At 41.4% G+C, this 15795-nt stretch overlaps 1 protein-coding gene across 1 annotated transcript in view; it reads left to right on the top strand.

Moving 5' to 3' along the window:
- LOC135377744 (ras-related protein Rab-22A-like) overlaps window positions 1–15795 on the top strand; it is a 32813-nt gene that overhangs the window by 11764 nt on the left and 5254 nt on the right. Inside the window, exons 4-8 of the mRNA XM_064610388.1 lie at window positions 201–581; window positions 5773–5852; window positions 9276–9357; window positions 10860–10931; window positions 11764–11887. Of these exons, the coding sequence (XP_064466458.1) occupies window positions 531–581; window positions 5773–5852; window positions 9276–9357; window positions 10860–10931; window positions 11764–11887 (409 nt within the window). The 5' untranslated portion in view covers window positions 201–530. The remainder of the gene's footprint in view (window positions 1–200; window positions 582–5772; window positions 5853–9275; window positions 9358–10859; window positions 10932–11763; window positions 11888–15795) is intronic.

Raw genomic sequence — 15795 nt, 5'->3', positions numbered from 1 at the left:
CACGACATCGCAGAAACACTGAATCCAACCATAGATCCAACGTCCCTTCTATGTTGTTTCAGCCTCAGAACATCAGTTGTTTCATATCCAACTAAATCAGAAATAAGTCGTATAAGTTTCGGCTTCAGGGTCTGACAACGTTGTGTCGTCAAATATTGTTTGGAATACATTTGAATATATCATTTCCTCTTTCCTAGCAGCACCCGTCGGGAATCAGGCGCACCATTACAGCAGTTTCATCAGCTGCAACACAGATGATGCGTTCCTATCCCCATATCTCAAAGAAACGCAGTAGGATAACACGTAACTGTGGGTGTGCGTGAAGTTCGACTACGAGAGAGCCAAAAGAAAGTACATTTGCTTGTTTGGGACTGCCGATTCTGTTCTGTGCAAGTGGAGACTTTTGTGTGTGTGTGTGTGTGTCTTCGAACTTTGATCTACCGACAGACTGTGAATCTTCATATCGTTTTCTTGAGAGCAAAGAAACTGTTACGAGGTGTCACAGTGTCGGTGTCACTCTGTGGTTAAGAATGGGTGACCTCAGCGTCGGTACGCAAGATGTCAAACTATGCCTGCTTGGGGTAAGATTAAATTCTGATATGAAAACTATTGTAACTCATTACGAAAAACCCGACATATCCACCATGACAAGAATAGTGTTGTTCTTATCTTCCCTAGACTTTTGGGTTTTGTTCTTTCGTTATGGTTCTATGCAATTAGCTGGCTTGCTTCCGAACAATTCTTTTTCTTCTTTGACGAAGTTTCAGCAGCACACAGGAAGTAGAAGTAGTGAACAGACGAGATGCACGATGACAGGGCTAATAACAATGGAGCAACAAGGAAACATTTTGGTTCCTGCTCTTCGGCGTTTCCATGTCATTTCATATTTACTTTGGTTCTGTGGTTAAACTCTTTATGAATGACACATATGTTGTTGCTACACATAGAACTGTGCCTTCCTGTATAGTTCTATTTCTGCATTTGCGTGTGTGGAGAGGAAGGTTTTTCCCCTTTAGTGTTTTGTTTTCCTTTCTTTGTCCTTCATCTGTGTTTATTTGTGCAAAGCTGACCACAGCAGAGTAGTTTTATTTCTGCAGCCTTGTAAACATTTGCTCAGTTTCGCTCATCTTACATCTTGGTACATTACAACGTTGCGTCAAAAGTATGGGAAGTGACATCCACCTTATACAATACGCATTGACATGCACTAGCTCCAACATGATGTACTGCATTGAATGCGGGGATTGCTCAATGCAATACATCAGGGAAACTGGACAACAGGTGAATAATCACCTTACCAGGCACGGAAAAGAACACAGTCAACAAATGCCTCAAAGCAGTTTCTGGACATTTTAACATTCCTGGCCTTATGTATAACCAGTAGCATTGCCAAAATTTTGGGGTGATGGTGATGATGATGATTGGAGTTTTAATGGTGCATTGACAACACAGGTCATAATGATTAAAATTAGACTAGTAAAAAGTAGGTGCAATACTTAAAAAGGGAGGAGTAACATCTAAAATACAAGACTAACGCTACACAAGACTTACGATTCCAATGTCTCTTAAAAAATTAAAAATTCTACTGAAAGGGATAATAGCCTCATCGCCAAGCAAGAGTGCTGGATGAAGAGGCAAAAAATACGTATAAAACTCTGTGAAATGATGTTGACGATGGATTTCGTGGTGTAAATTTTGGGGTGAGTTCTATGGGAACTTTACATGGGGACGAGGATTTCACCCCTATTTTCCTTTTACCAAAAGCACTACCAAAGGAACGAGTCCGGGGATAGGTTGAACCGTCTTCCACCTTCCGGGCTATGCCACTGTGTTTAACCATATTGAGTTACACATGCTAGTAACCATATTCAGGTCCCTACATGACATGCACAATAGGGGATCATTTCTCATACATAAGTTCAACACAATCCACCCATCTGGTATTAATAAGTCACAAGAAACCCTAGAAACACTTCGTAAGTAAATTTAGTAAATAATAAAGTAAATTTCCCTCTAATTCTTTATTAAAACTTTTTTGCATGTTCATTATTTCACTATCTATTGCCTCCCAAGCCCTCACTAACCAAACTAAAAGAAAAAGCTACTTGAGCAAGCTAGGTCATGTAGATCTACTTCCAACAAAAGGTTATTTGACACAATGCACACGAGTATACAGGGTGTTTGCTCTAGCGTGTCCAGAAATTATATTTAAAGCAAGCGATAAAAGAAAAGCAAGTGGTACTTTTCTGCTACTTGAGTAAGAAACAATTACTGCTTCACTAGTAGCAGCTGTTTCTTAGTCAAGTAGCTGAAAAGTAACGCTTGTTTCTCTTTTATCGCTCGCTTTAAATAAAATTTCTGGACACGTTAGAGCAAACACCCTGTATACAGGGTGTCCCAGAAAACGTGTCATCAAATTATAATAAAAAACTACGCCACCTAGAATCATGCGGTCAACGGCATTTGTTCTTATTAGGTTTTTGCCACCTCCTAATGTGAATGTCATGTAATCCATGTTTAATTAGGTAAATATTTGCGAACTGAACTCGGAAATTTGCCAAGTAAAGGTCACTTTTTTACCCCACCAATATGAAGAGCGTGCCGAATTCACTCAAATTCATGATAATTCACAGTGATATTCAAGAGCTATCCCATCGGAAAAAATAGCCGAATATCATGCTTTTTCGGAGCACCGGACCGTAGCGCGCGATGACTTTTTGAGCGCAATCGCTCTCAGTGCGACGAAAGGAGGTTCCGAAGCCAGCCCGCAGAGTGATAGTAGAAAAAGTAACAGTTCCTAAAATTGGGAGAGTGAAAGCATTATCCCAGCGAAAGTTGAACGCGATAAGCCGTGCCTGTTTTATCTCTTTCTGCGATGTCGTGGAGGGCTGGGTTTCCAACCTCCTTTCGTCGGACTGACAAAGATTGCGCTGAAAAATTCATCGTGCGCTATTCTGTGCGACCTCCGTAGAGCATGATGTTCGGCTATTTTTTCCGATGGGACAGCTCCTGAATATGCCTGGCAATTATCATTAATTTGACTAAATTAGACACGCTCTTCACATTGGTGGGGTAAAAAAGTGACCTTTACTAGGCAAATTTTCGACTTAAACTCGCAAAAATTTACATAATTAAACTTACGTTACACGACATTCACATGAGGAGGTGGCAAAAACCCAGTAAGAACAAATGCCATTGACCGCATGACTCTAGGTGGTGTAGTTTTTTTATTATAATTCAATGACACGTTTTCTGGGACACCCTGTATAACCCTAGATTGACAACACATGCACTGACATATGTGAAGACCTAGGATAGGCTAGTTCTTTATCACATTAGGTATTCGCATATATCAGTGCATGACTGATCAAGCAAGGGTTATTTATATACTCATTTGTATTGTGTTAAATAAAATTTTGTTGGAAATAGTGCTTGTCGCTCTCTCCATCTGTTCTAGCATTTCTGTGCTGCAACAAGCTGCCCATATCTTGAAACTCACAATACAACTCTTAGCTTTCTATTCTTTTAAAGGCGCAACATTGAAGCTTCAATTGTTCAGCTTTTTAGACTTGACTTTCTGTGACTCTGCCTGAGTACCTGCATTTTGTTTCCATTCTTTCTAATCCACTTTGATGAAAGCATGCATTTGGCGCTAATCAACTTTTCCAGCCTAACAAAGCGTCCCAAGGACGAAGGTTGTTCCTTTGTCCCAGGGGACAGTGGTTGGATTATTCTTTCAATGCAAAAGTTGACTCACAATGCTCCACACTTCCAGCTCCTAACCCCCCCCCAACCCCTTCAATACAATACCAATTAAAACGGGTTAAAATTGGGTGGTTTGGTGCTTCATACTTAAAAAATTATATATAGCAACTGTTTGTCAATCAGTGCAGTGTGTTATGTAGTCCTTTTGTCTCCCCGATACTGGGGTTTTATCGTTTTTAAGTACAATGACAATGATGACAGTGCCCAGTAGAGGAGTCCCTGTTTGAAATATTGGCAACTGTAGAAGCTCTTGCTTCAATCTTATTACATTGTTAGTTGTGCCACTGATGTGGCAAGTGACATGTAGATGTTGGTAGTCAACACCTTTTTAAAAGAGCATGAAAAAGTATATGTCGGGAGGAGTAGAAATTAGGACTACAATCCCTGTGACACTTATCCGCACAAAAAGTGCAAGTGCACGGCGCAAGAGAGCTTTTAATCTTGCGGGTCAGGAAAGCTCTTTCCTTCGGCTGCCAGTCTGCGACGTGATGCCATTCGCCCCCATAGTGAGGTGCATGCCTCCTTTTCTTTCTTTTTGTGGTTGTATTTGGCACTGCCCCCACGTCAGAAGATCAAGTGAGCGGTTGACTGCCACCTTGCCCCAGGTCCGTAGCAGATGATTCTCGGCAGCCAATACAAACTACTCGGATGGTTTGACGTCACAACACGCCAGAAGGAGCTGGAGGAGATCACTCCCGCTCCGCACACTCTTGTAAGCTAATTTTCTCGGGAGAGATGCACCTTCAAAACGTAATATTTTGAATGACAATTTACATTCATATCCCGTGGTTTAAAAAATCTGTGTTTGAGGTTCCTCCATGATCCTTTACATGTGTTTTGAGGATATCGCCCGAGATGTTAGTGTGCTGAACTAGTGGTAATCCGCTGAATTCCACCAAGACAGTTTATGGTATATCGCAACAGAAGCTGCAGAATCGTAGAAATTGTAAGAGAGATATGTTTGTGGTGCCTTCTGTGCTCCTCTAATGATGGAACTACACTGGTGTAGGACACCTTCTTCTATTTTATACAGGGTGTCCGAGAAAACGTGTCATTGAATTACAATAAAACAACTACACCACCTAGGGTCATGCGGCATTTGTCCTTACTAGGTTTTTGCCACATTTTGACGTGAATGTCGTGTAACGTAAGTTTAATTATGTAAATGTTTGCGAGCTTAAGTCGGAAATTTGCCAAGTAAAGGTCACTTTTTTACCCCACCAATGTGAAGAGTGTGTCTAATTTACTCAAATTAATGATAATTGACAGGGATATTCAGGAGCTATCCCATCGGAAAAAATAGCCGAACATCATGCTCTACGGGGCTCCCACAGGATAGCACGCAATGAATTTTTCAGCGCAATCTTTGTCAGTCCGACGAAAGGAGGTTGGAAACCCAGCCCACCCCGGCATTGCAGAAAGAGATAACACAGGCATGGCTTATCGCGTCCGACTTTCGCTGGGATAATGCTTTCCCTCTCTCAATTTTAGGAACTGTTACTTTTTTTACTATCACTCGTGGGCTGGCTTTGAAACCTCCTTTCGTTGGACTGAGTGCGATTGCGCTCAAAAAGTCATCGCACGTTATGGTCCGCTGCTCCGAAAAGCATGATGTTCGGCTATTTTTTCCGATGGCATAACTTGTGAATATCACTGTCAATTATCAGGAATTTGAGTGAATTCGGCACACTCTTCATATTGGTGGGGTAAAAAAGTGACCTTTACTTGGCAAATTTCCGAGTTCAGTTCACAAATATTTACATAAATAAACTTACGATACATGACATTCACATCAGGAGGTGGCAAAAACCTAATAAGAACAAATGCCGTTGACCGCATGATTCTAGGTGACGTAGTTTTTTTATTGTAATTCAATGACATGTTTTCTGGGACACCCTGTATGTCAACCAAATGTGAGTTGTTATGAAAGTACATGTGTCGACACAGTATGACTAAAAAAGGTGAGAGTATGCATCTTTATATGCTTCATTTTCACATGTCTTCCAGAACTCTGGTGTGGGAAAATCGAGCATTGTGCAACGCTTTGTGTACAACACTTTTAATCCTGCAGCAGAAAGCACCATTGGGTAAGCAATAATAGTTCTCACAGTAAAGCAACAAACTATACAGTCAGTCTTTGCTACAGAATGGATCATTGACACTGTAGTTTGCTACAGTAGAACCCTGTTATTGCAACTCTGGTTTTAGTCAAAATCCAGTTCTTATAAAAAGAAGCACCGGCCTTGATTGAATTGCTATACCTTCCGTGACTTAACCTTCTGATATAGTAAACCGTGAACACTTAAAATACCAGCTGGTGTAAAAATTATTTAGCAATCGTAATGGGCATGTTGACGACGCAGAAGAGGTCGCAGCTACTCAAGAAATTGAAGAACCACCAGAAGAAGAAGATGACAGATATATGGGTCTGGCTGATACGTAGCTGGCATATAGCAACCAGGAACAAAGGACAGAGATGGGACGAGGCTTTCAGTCTTTACTGTGCAATTGCAGAGACGCAAATACACAAATGCTGGGTCGCGTTATCACGGAAAATTTGGTGTGTTTGCCGTGATGGGGGGTTCACCATAGGTGTGTTTATCTATTCTATTTGCTTCGCTGCAAAAGCACAGTAAAGGTTGAAAGTGCGACTCGTCCCGTCACTGTCCTTTGTTCCTTGTCGCTATATGCCAGAAGAAGAGGAACCTGAACCATACAAGGCATGGACTTTTGTCAGTCTTGGGCACAGTCAGGAGAGTGCTCAATGCTGAAGATGCCAATGAGCAACATTATGCACAGATATAGCACAAATCACACTTACGTGCAATGCGCGAGCTGTGGCCTCTGACAGCATTCAAGCACCTAGTGGCAAGATATGAAGCTGGTTGAACAAGCCATTATCTGTTTGCGGGGAGGACGCACACGGGAGCGATTGACGTTTCAGTGCGACAGCAACACAGAGCATGCTCATGAGTGAGTTTTACCAAGTAAGCAGCTGGGACATATTCGTCCAGAATGCCACATTCCCCTTGTAGCGGCACTGGGCACTTTGGCCATGAGACCGTCCTTCTTTTATGGTCTTATGCTGCCATTATAACTGTTCGAGATATCGAGAAAGACTATTGTGATGGGAGAATGATAGTGGGAATACATAATAAGAATAATGATGCTGTGATGTTACACGTAAGGTTTGTCTGCCTATAGCATGGCGACATGTTGCATGTGCCGCGGGTTAGGATTGCCTATGATTTTGACCACCTGAAGTTCTTTTGATGGGCGCCAAAAATCTCCGGCACTCGGTGCTGGAAGCAATGTTTGCCTCTCGCACATCGCTACCATCCTCGGCCGGGTTTGAACCCACGATCTTGAGCTTAGCAGGCCAACATGTTACCGACTGAGCTACCGAGTAGGGCTGATAGTGGGAGGTGATCCACTTAGTGGCCCTCGTCTGGCTCGTCTGCATAGTGCCTGAAATAAACCGGAGTTTCATCGCTGCTCACCTTAGCTTTCCATTTGCTCACTCATGCTTAGCTCGTTCGTCATATTGAGCATGGGTGAGCATACTCGTGATAGAAGATATAGCTTAGATACTCATGCCTTGATGGTGCATTGATACAAAATATAACTGTCACCTGACCTAATCTTTTTTTTTTTTTTTAACTATCCGCTGAGCGACTGACTCCAGAATCTCTGCCAGTTGTACCTTCTCAGCAGAGTTTGTCAATGAGACTGATGAAATGATGCCCATGCCAGACATTTTTGGGACAGCACTGCTTGTGGGCATTTGTGTCCTAATTATTGCAGTGCATTTGTTCTGTGTTGCTGAGTTTAAATTAAACTTGTGTTCTTGAGTATTCCGGACAGGTAGACATACTGTTCCTCGACTTCAGTAAGGCTTTTGACAAGGTACTACATAGGAAGCTATTGTATAAACTGGAATGCATCGGACCACCTGTATCCCCCTCTCTAGGACCACCTGTATTTGTTATTAGTTGGATACGTGCGTACCTGAAAGACAAACGTCAATTTGTAGATATTAAGAATTGGTATGTAGTCAAAAATGGGTTTCGTTAGTTCTGGTGTTCCGTAGGGAAGTGTTTTGGGGCCGTTGTTTCTAATTTATATTAATGACTTGGTTGCTGGAATTACGGAGGGTGTATCAACAAGATTGTTTGCAAATCATTTTGTCATTTACAAAGAAAAATAGACTGAATTGTATCACTTCCTATTGCAGAGATCTGTTGAAGCTATTTCCGACTGGTGCAGACGATGGGGAATAGAAATTAATTCACAAAAAACTGTCCTAATGGGCATGACGAGGAAAAAGATGCCTAGTTTGTTCTCATACTCACTTGATAACAGTGAAATTTCACTAGTTATCGGTATTTAGGACTGTTACTTTCAAGCAAATTATCTTGGTCGGAACACATATCTGGCATTTGTAAGCCAGCACTACGAAAACTGTACTTTATTGAAAGCAAAACTTAAAAACGTGCCAACCAGAACAGAAAATTTGGCTTATAGCGCTCTTGTGAGATCAAAACTGGAATGCGCTGCAATAGTATGGGACCCATATTTTAAGGATATAGCTCAAACTGACCATGTACAGAGGAAAGCTGTTTGTTTTATTTACGGTAGGTACGGAAGAAACAACACCCCTTCCCTCCTAATGCGGCTGAACATCTCGACGTTACAAGCTCATCATTAATTATGTAACCTAACTTTTCTTCTCAGTGTAATTACCAGTAAGATTATGTTAAAACTTCCACCTTGTGTAAGACCTTCCATAGTATGAACACGACACGGTCGACAGGACCATTTGTTAATGCAAAATTTTTCAAGAACAGGTGCTTTTACATACAGTTAATACAGTTAATTTTGTCATTGAATTGCAGTGCCTTATTTGCTCATTTTCTTCTTTCTTTTTTATGTATTGTATTATTGTGTTGCCATTGTCATTGTAATATGCTGTAGACCTAGAGTTTTTGTTTTGTTTTGTTTTTCCTATATAAAGGTACCCCTGCATGGTCCAGAACACTGGCCTGCAGTATCTGTAAATAAAAATAATAATAAAGAAAAATTACTGCATTGTATGAAACATGACACTTGCATTAATGGACCCCATCATGGCAAACCAGCAAGCCAGGCATAGTGGTTAGGATGATCGCTTTCCACACCAAGACTGGAAGGTGATACAGGTTCGAAGCCTCGCACTGGCTGTGCTGTCTGAGGTTTCCCCTGAGCTTTCCGGCAGACTTTCCAGATGAATGTTGGCACAGTTCCCCCTGAAGTTGGCCCAGGACACATACTAACCCCCCCCCCCCCCCTTTCTCCCCCTCCCTCCTGCTATTCTCTCTCCATCTGACTACGTCTGTGCGCCACTTATAGCCGCAGTTGCTTCGTAGCACTAACATGGAATTGAAAAGAAAAATCATGGCAAACTGCTGTCAAGTTCTATCCTGCCTCAAGTTCTATAATTGTGATGTCACCACAAATTTTTCATCTTGCAGGGCATCATTTATGATGAAGACCTTGATGCTAGGTGATGCAGTCTTCAAATTTAACATATGGGATACAGCTGGACAAGAAAGGGTATGTAAAGACTGTCTGTCTGCAGGTCCATTCTAACTTTCTTCCGTTGTTTTGGACTTTCAGAGTCATGAATTATAACCTGAATTGCCTTAGGGCTTTGCTCTACAACTTTCCAATTTAAACCACCAACCATTTTTATTAATCCAGGAAATTAATTGTGCAAACTCATGAAGAAAAAATGAATAATTAATTTAGAAAAAATTTGGCCCGCTTCTCGAGAAGCGCCCTGTAAGTGTCATTGCTTGTGCATGTGGTGATAAACCAAATTCATTCTTCTTCATTCATGCTTCTAGAAAAGCACCCTGTATATTTCCTCTACAATGGTAAAGATGGCTTAGTTTCAGGGTTTGTTACTGGAAATGGTAACAGAGGTGAGAAATGTCAACTATTGTAAGTCTGCAAGGAAACAAAACTAGAAACAGACATTAAAATATTTTTGTTTTTGTTACCAGAAACAAAAACGGCTACAAAGTCCAAGGGCTGTAATGATAACAGATTCATGAATTCGTGTCTCACTGAATTTATCCTGGTGGATGTCGTCACACTTTTGATGGCTAGTACTTGCTGCGGGTTTACTTTATCTAGCCAAACCACATGATTCAGCGCAAGGAACTTGTGTGATAGATGAGCAGTTGTGGATTACAAATAGTGGTCCACAAATAATAAATAATAAAATAAATAATAAATAAATAATAAAATTAAAACTACACGACTACGGCTCCCAAAAATCCACGTGAGATGTATCCAGAATATGCTGTGGCAGCGAAAATGGCATACTCCTGCTTGGCTCTTTTATTTATTTTAGCGTTTTTTTGTGTAGTTTTGCGTAGTTTTGGAAACAACATGTGCGAACATAAACACTGACATTTTTTCTAGTTGCAGAGCTTCTTAAGTCTTGGATGCCACTTACGTGGACTACTAAGCGATCCAATAAAATCTGCACGGATCTGCAGCTGTTGAGCACACGTCACAACCAGTATCGAAAATAGCTCAGAATCGATAACAAAAAGGAAATATTGCTTCAGAATTGGAAACTGATACCGAAAGTGGCTTGGAAAAAAGAAATGGAGACAAAAAGTTCATGTACCAGAAACCGAAACACTATTATTTTTGTAACAAACCCTGCTTAGTAGTATAAGGTGGTGTTTATTAGAAACCTCACTGCAAATCTGCAGGAACTTTTGGAAATCAGTGGAATTTAGTGATAGCATTGTGCTTAGTGTTGTTAAACATGTAAATTTTAAAAAGTTGCCCATTTAGTCTAAATTCTTGTGTGTTCTTTAATTGTAACTAAGATGTCCGACACACGTTTCTACTTTTTCCTTCCATCACACTGTGCATGTTTGCAGTGGTTGCAGCGTCAATCGACAACCAGAAGGAAAAGTACTTGAAAGCATTTTTCCTGCTGGTTTCTGTTGCATAGTGTTTTATGAATGACCCCTTCTGTTGCTGCCAATATGTCTATGCATTTGTCCCTCTTACTGTGAATGGTTGCATTCCAGTACCGCGCTCTTGCTCCCATGTACTATCGTGGTGCAGCTGCAGCAATTATTGTGTATGACATTACATCTATGGTAAGTACATTTTTGCTTCATCTCCTTGCATGTCACAAAACTTGATAAAATGAAGGCTTGCAACATGAATGGGGAAAGAACAATGACAAGGAAGCTGTTCCTCTCCTATTCGTGTTCTTCGTTTTGTTTGTCCCCTTTTTTCTGTGTCCTTTGTCTCGGGGGTTTCTTTTACTGTTTGTATCATTTATTATTTTAAAGGGACCATGGAATCACTTCTTCTTGCTTTTATTTGACAGAATAAATGTTTCTGAGCCCATAAGCAAAGTTTTACCTTTGGCAAGTGAACGGCTGTCCCACTAGAGAATCTAAACGCAATAGCAAAAAAATACATCCGACACCGTGCCACGGCAGGCAGTGGTAGGAGAGTCATGTGGAGAAACTTGCCACTGTCTGGTTATGTCACCTATGATGTCACCGTGCCTGTGTCAGCAACACCAGCGACAAAGAGAAGCGTAAACGCTTCATACTCATTCTCTATCAGTATGACGCTCTTTCCTGTGAGCCCTGTGCAGACCCAGTGTAAGGACCACGCGTCAAGTAGTAGTCAAGAAGTGAGAGGAACAACATGGATGAGAGGTCCAAAGCCAATTTCAGCCGCGCGTGGTTAAAAAGTGCAACATTTTGATCAGGAAAACTTTCTGGTGTGCAATTTTCTGGATAGGAAGAGCCATTTTCAACAAAAAATTCATTGGGTATTTGCAAAATTTCATAGCCCTGATTGCTGTATTGTTGCACATTTCTGGTGGATATTGTGGTAGTCTTTTTTTTTTTTATCCCAATTATACTTCCCAGGTGCAGCTTGGACAAATAAGATGTCTTGTTACTTCTTTAGGAGAGCTTCAACGCAGTAAAGACATGGGTAAAGGAGCTACAGACACATGGAGATTATAATGTTGCCCTGGGCATAGCTGGAAACAAGTGTGACCTGGAACATCGGAGAGAGGTTCCGAGATCTGGTGAGTCTTCAGCTGAATGAGTGAGGGAGAAAGATGTAAGAGAGAATGGGAAGATATCCGTCCCCCTTGTACTTGAGGCATGTATAACTCAGGAGAGAGCCATGCTGGTGTGATGTATCGGTAGCATCCCTGACCGGAAATCGAGAGAGTCTAGGTTTGAGTCCTGGCGTCAGCACCTTTTTCGTGGGTTATTTGAGTCTTCTTCGTATGTAACATGCAAGTTCAGTGTAGACTGTTTCTAGTAGTCCTGCATACAAGGGAATAGCAGATATATTGAATTTCCTGATGGGAATGGGCCCACGTCTGTTATACCCTGTTAAATATCTGTGCTGTATAGAGAAAACACTCCACACACACAGCACAGTTATTGTGGATCTTCAACACTCCACAGTGATAACAACGAAAATTCATGGAAAGCTATTCCTTGAAGTCTGGGTGCAGTCATCAAAGCCAAAAGATTCAGCACACTTTAATTATCACCTTGAAATTAAAGGCTGTGTGTTGTGAGCAAGTGTTCAGATACTTTCGGTATTGTAGAGGATTGTGATTACATAAAATGTCACTGATGAGTACTTCACACACTCTCAGGTATCACAAACAAACAGCTGTAATTGTGACCAGTCAACAGAATACAAAGTTTGATAGAGCAAAGTGAAAAAAAAAAGTGTGCTGCCCACTTGAAATAAAGTCAAGTATCGTGTGCCTCTACAGATAGTTATGAGAGGCCCTGTCTCCTATCGCATGTACTTTGGGGCTCCCCTTATGTCAGTCACAGAGTATTCTGGATTGTAGTGACCCAGACAATGTTGGACAAGGGTTTCCATTTGGATGCTGTTGATTGATTCCAGCACAGTGCCACAGGGTCAGACCACAGGTACGTTGAGCTGGTTCACCATCGATGATCCCTGCCTGTTTCATTAACTTTGCTCCCAACAATGCACCCATCACTTCCAATAGGTGTAGTGTCGTTTAATAGGAGCCTCACCTAGCTAAGAAGTTCATACTTTCGACTTTGTCTTCCTCTTTTGACGGCTTCCTTCGCAATGGATCATACATGGTTGTGGCATGGCAACATTTGCACCAATGATTTTATGACAGTCCTTTGATCAATGGCCTCTGAATGTGCACATAAAACATAGCATATCTCATGACAGCCAGTTCCTTTTTTCTTCTCCAAGCGCAATATTGCCCTGCTGCTGAACATGCAGATATTGCATATTCCTTTTCAGTTTTCTCTCTGGGAAGCAGAGATTCTTTTTTTTTTCATTGATCTTATCTGTCTCACTGTTGCTAGCCTGTAGTCTTTTCATGAAACTGGAGAGCTCTTCTACAGTGACATCAGCTTTCTCAAGAGTGGAGCTCGCCTTGTTAGTAGGTGTGTGCGAATATTCGAGTTCTCGAATTCAAATAGAATATCAATCACTTGAAGTATTCAATTCGCGAATCGAATATCCAATATTTGTTTTTCCGAATATTCGGCTATTCCCTGAATATGGACACCACTACCCCAACAGTGGGCTTCACGTGATGCTTCCCTGCATGAGGTGAAGCCTGCTTTATGAAATTGCCAGTGCTGCAGGACCAACATAGGTGGATCTGTGTCTAGTATAAGATAATGTTAGCCCAAATTAATTGTGTATACTTCACCTGAAGAAGGGGTGGCGTCCCTCTCACATGCACTTTAGTGGTGCTGGCGGGGGATTTGGACTTGATGTCTGGGAAGTTGCCTTTAGAAAGTTAAGACTCTTGAATAATGCCTGCAGCCAAGGAACAAAAAGGGGTGTCTTAAAGGCATCCCTGAAGTTCAAAATATCAGCAACGCAACTTTTCCAGGCGAGACATACGCACTGCAGCAAATAAACTAAAGGACATTCATGGCAAAGCTGAGGCTTACGAGCCTCAGGCGGGATGAGCTCAGGCTGAGGCGGGATGCCAATTGGTTTGTTTCAAAAGTTACCTTTGGATGTTCAGAAACAGCCTCATCTGTGTAGCATGCTACTGCCTGACATCATATTTTGAAACCTAGATAATTACCCCAGTAAGTGTAGAAAACCAGGAAACACTATCATGCAAAATTATAGAGTAGGGACTTTCCACAGAAGAATTGCGTGTCTTGTGACTGTTGCACACGCCAGAAAAATTTCACTTAATTAAAAACTTCACTTACCTACAAATTGCAAACTTTTAGTGCAAAAGGCACATACTATAAAATTCATGTCGTAACTGCAGCACAGAGACGAGACTAGAGGGAATTAGAACAGACAGAGACATCCCATTGGTGTACTGTAAAATTTATGCAAATATTCCATATTCGATTCAGTATTCAGCAATTTTTTCCCCCCCCATTCGATTTAATATTCAATTTGACTTCAAATATTCGGATTCACACACCCCTACTTGTTAGTGATTTTGGTGTTCCACACTCGCTGTGCAGTACACTCAGCTTCAGCCTCCCCAGGGCCATGCCTTCGGATGATGCACTCATTATTCTTCAGTGGAGTATTCAGCCTGTGGTCACTCATAGATTGGTCCTCATCACTTAGTCCTGTGTTTTGGTGCCAAATAGGTTGTTAAGGATTGTCACACCATAAAATATTGCTGACATATAATTTGTACTACTCTTAGGTGTCACAAACAAACGATTATAATTGTGAACAGTTAACAGAATGCGGAACTTGATAGAGCAAACTGAAAAAACAGAGCATGCTGTTCGCTCGAAAGAAAGTCTTGTCTCGACTGCCCTTCCAGACAGTTACAAGAGCCTCTTTCTCCCATCTCGTGCACCTTGGAGCTCTCCGTAAGTCAGTCACCAGGCTACCTCTCCCATCTGTGGTTTAGCACCACGGGGCCATAACCATAACAGGTGTCGAGTTAGTGTAGCCCAAAATTGGTGGCTGTTCGTCTTATCTGTATGTAATTCCTATATCCGTTCATCTTTTCTTAAACAGGTATAACAGTGTGTATCCACTTTAATTATGCACACTTATGAGCAGGGATCCTAGCTTTGCATGGCAAAAATATCCAAATTCCATGCTATAATATTTTTCGTTTTTCCACGACAAAGATTATACGAGTACTACTTTCACACCAGCATAATGATCCCGCCCTGTTGCAAATCTCCATGTGAACAGTAACATTGAAACATGGCAAAGATGTTTCTTGCACGCAAAAATTCTGTCCCCAGTCTGGTCAGTACTGTTGTTTTCTTGTCAGATTTGTCTTGGCTCCTACGATCGACCGGGTACTGTAGTGTAGGTATGATCTCAGATTTATGGCGAAGTATGTGGCACTGTTTACTTCTGCAAGGAGAAAAAAAAGTAATGTCTTTGACCTGCCAGAAAATAAAGTTTGTGTTCCACTTCAAAATGCCAGATCTGCGTTTTTCTATGACCAAACTCAGAACGCGCATTCTCCGCGTTTTTCCGCGACGAACAGAATCCAAGGACTCGCGGTTATGAGTATGATTTGAAAAAAATTAAAACAGGCATCCTCTGAAGTTCTGTTCCACGGTCCGTTAATCCTCAGAAACCTGCATGCAACTGTCCTTCAGGTGGGATTGTTCTTTGCAACGGCAGTAGGTCACTCTGGATTTGGAGCTCCGGTGGGGCACTTGTTTCCTCAATATCAATAAACGTGTACATGCTGTTTAACCACTTTCATGTTTGTCTTCTTCGCTGCTTCCTTCTCGAGCAGTCTTGGAGTCAGTAACCTTCTCTGCATTCAAAGAGAAAATCCTGTTGTCGTTTCATTCTAAATGCATAGCTAGGTGCAAATAAAAAGTATTACACTTGCGTGGTGAGGTTGAGAATAACACAGCAATGTGCAACATGTTGATGGTCGTGTCTAGGTTCCCTTTTCAGATGATTAATTCTAGGCTACTATGTGATTGAAATAAATTCTCATGACGT

The sequence above is a fragment of the Ornithodoros turicata genome, chromosome 1 (assembly GCF_037126465.1).
Source record: "Ornithodoros turicata isolate Travis chromosome 1, ASM3712646v1, whole genome shotgun sequence".
NCBI lineage: Eukaryota > Metazoa > Arthropoda > Arachnida > Ixodida > Argasidae > Ornithodoros > Ornithodoros turicata.
The sequence above is the reverse complement of the archived record's forward strand: the minus strand, read 5'-3'. Positions and strand labels throughout refer to the sequence as shown.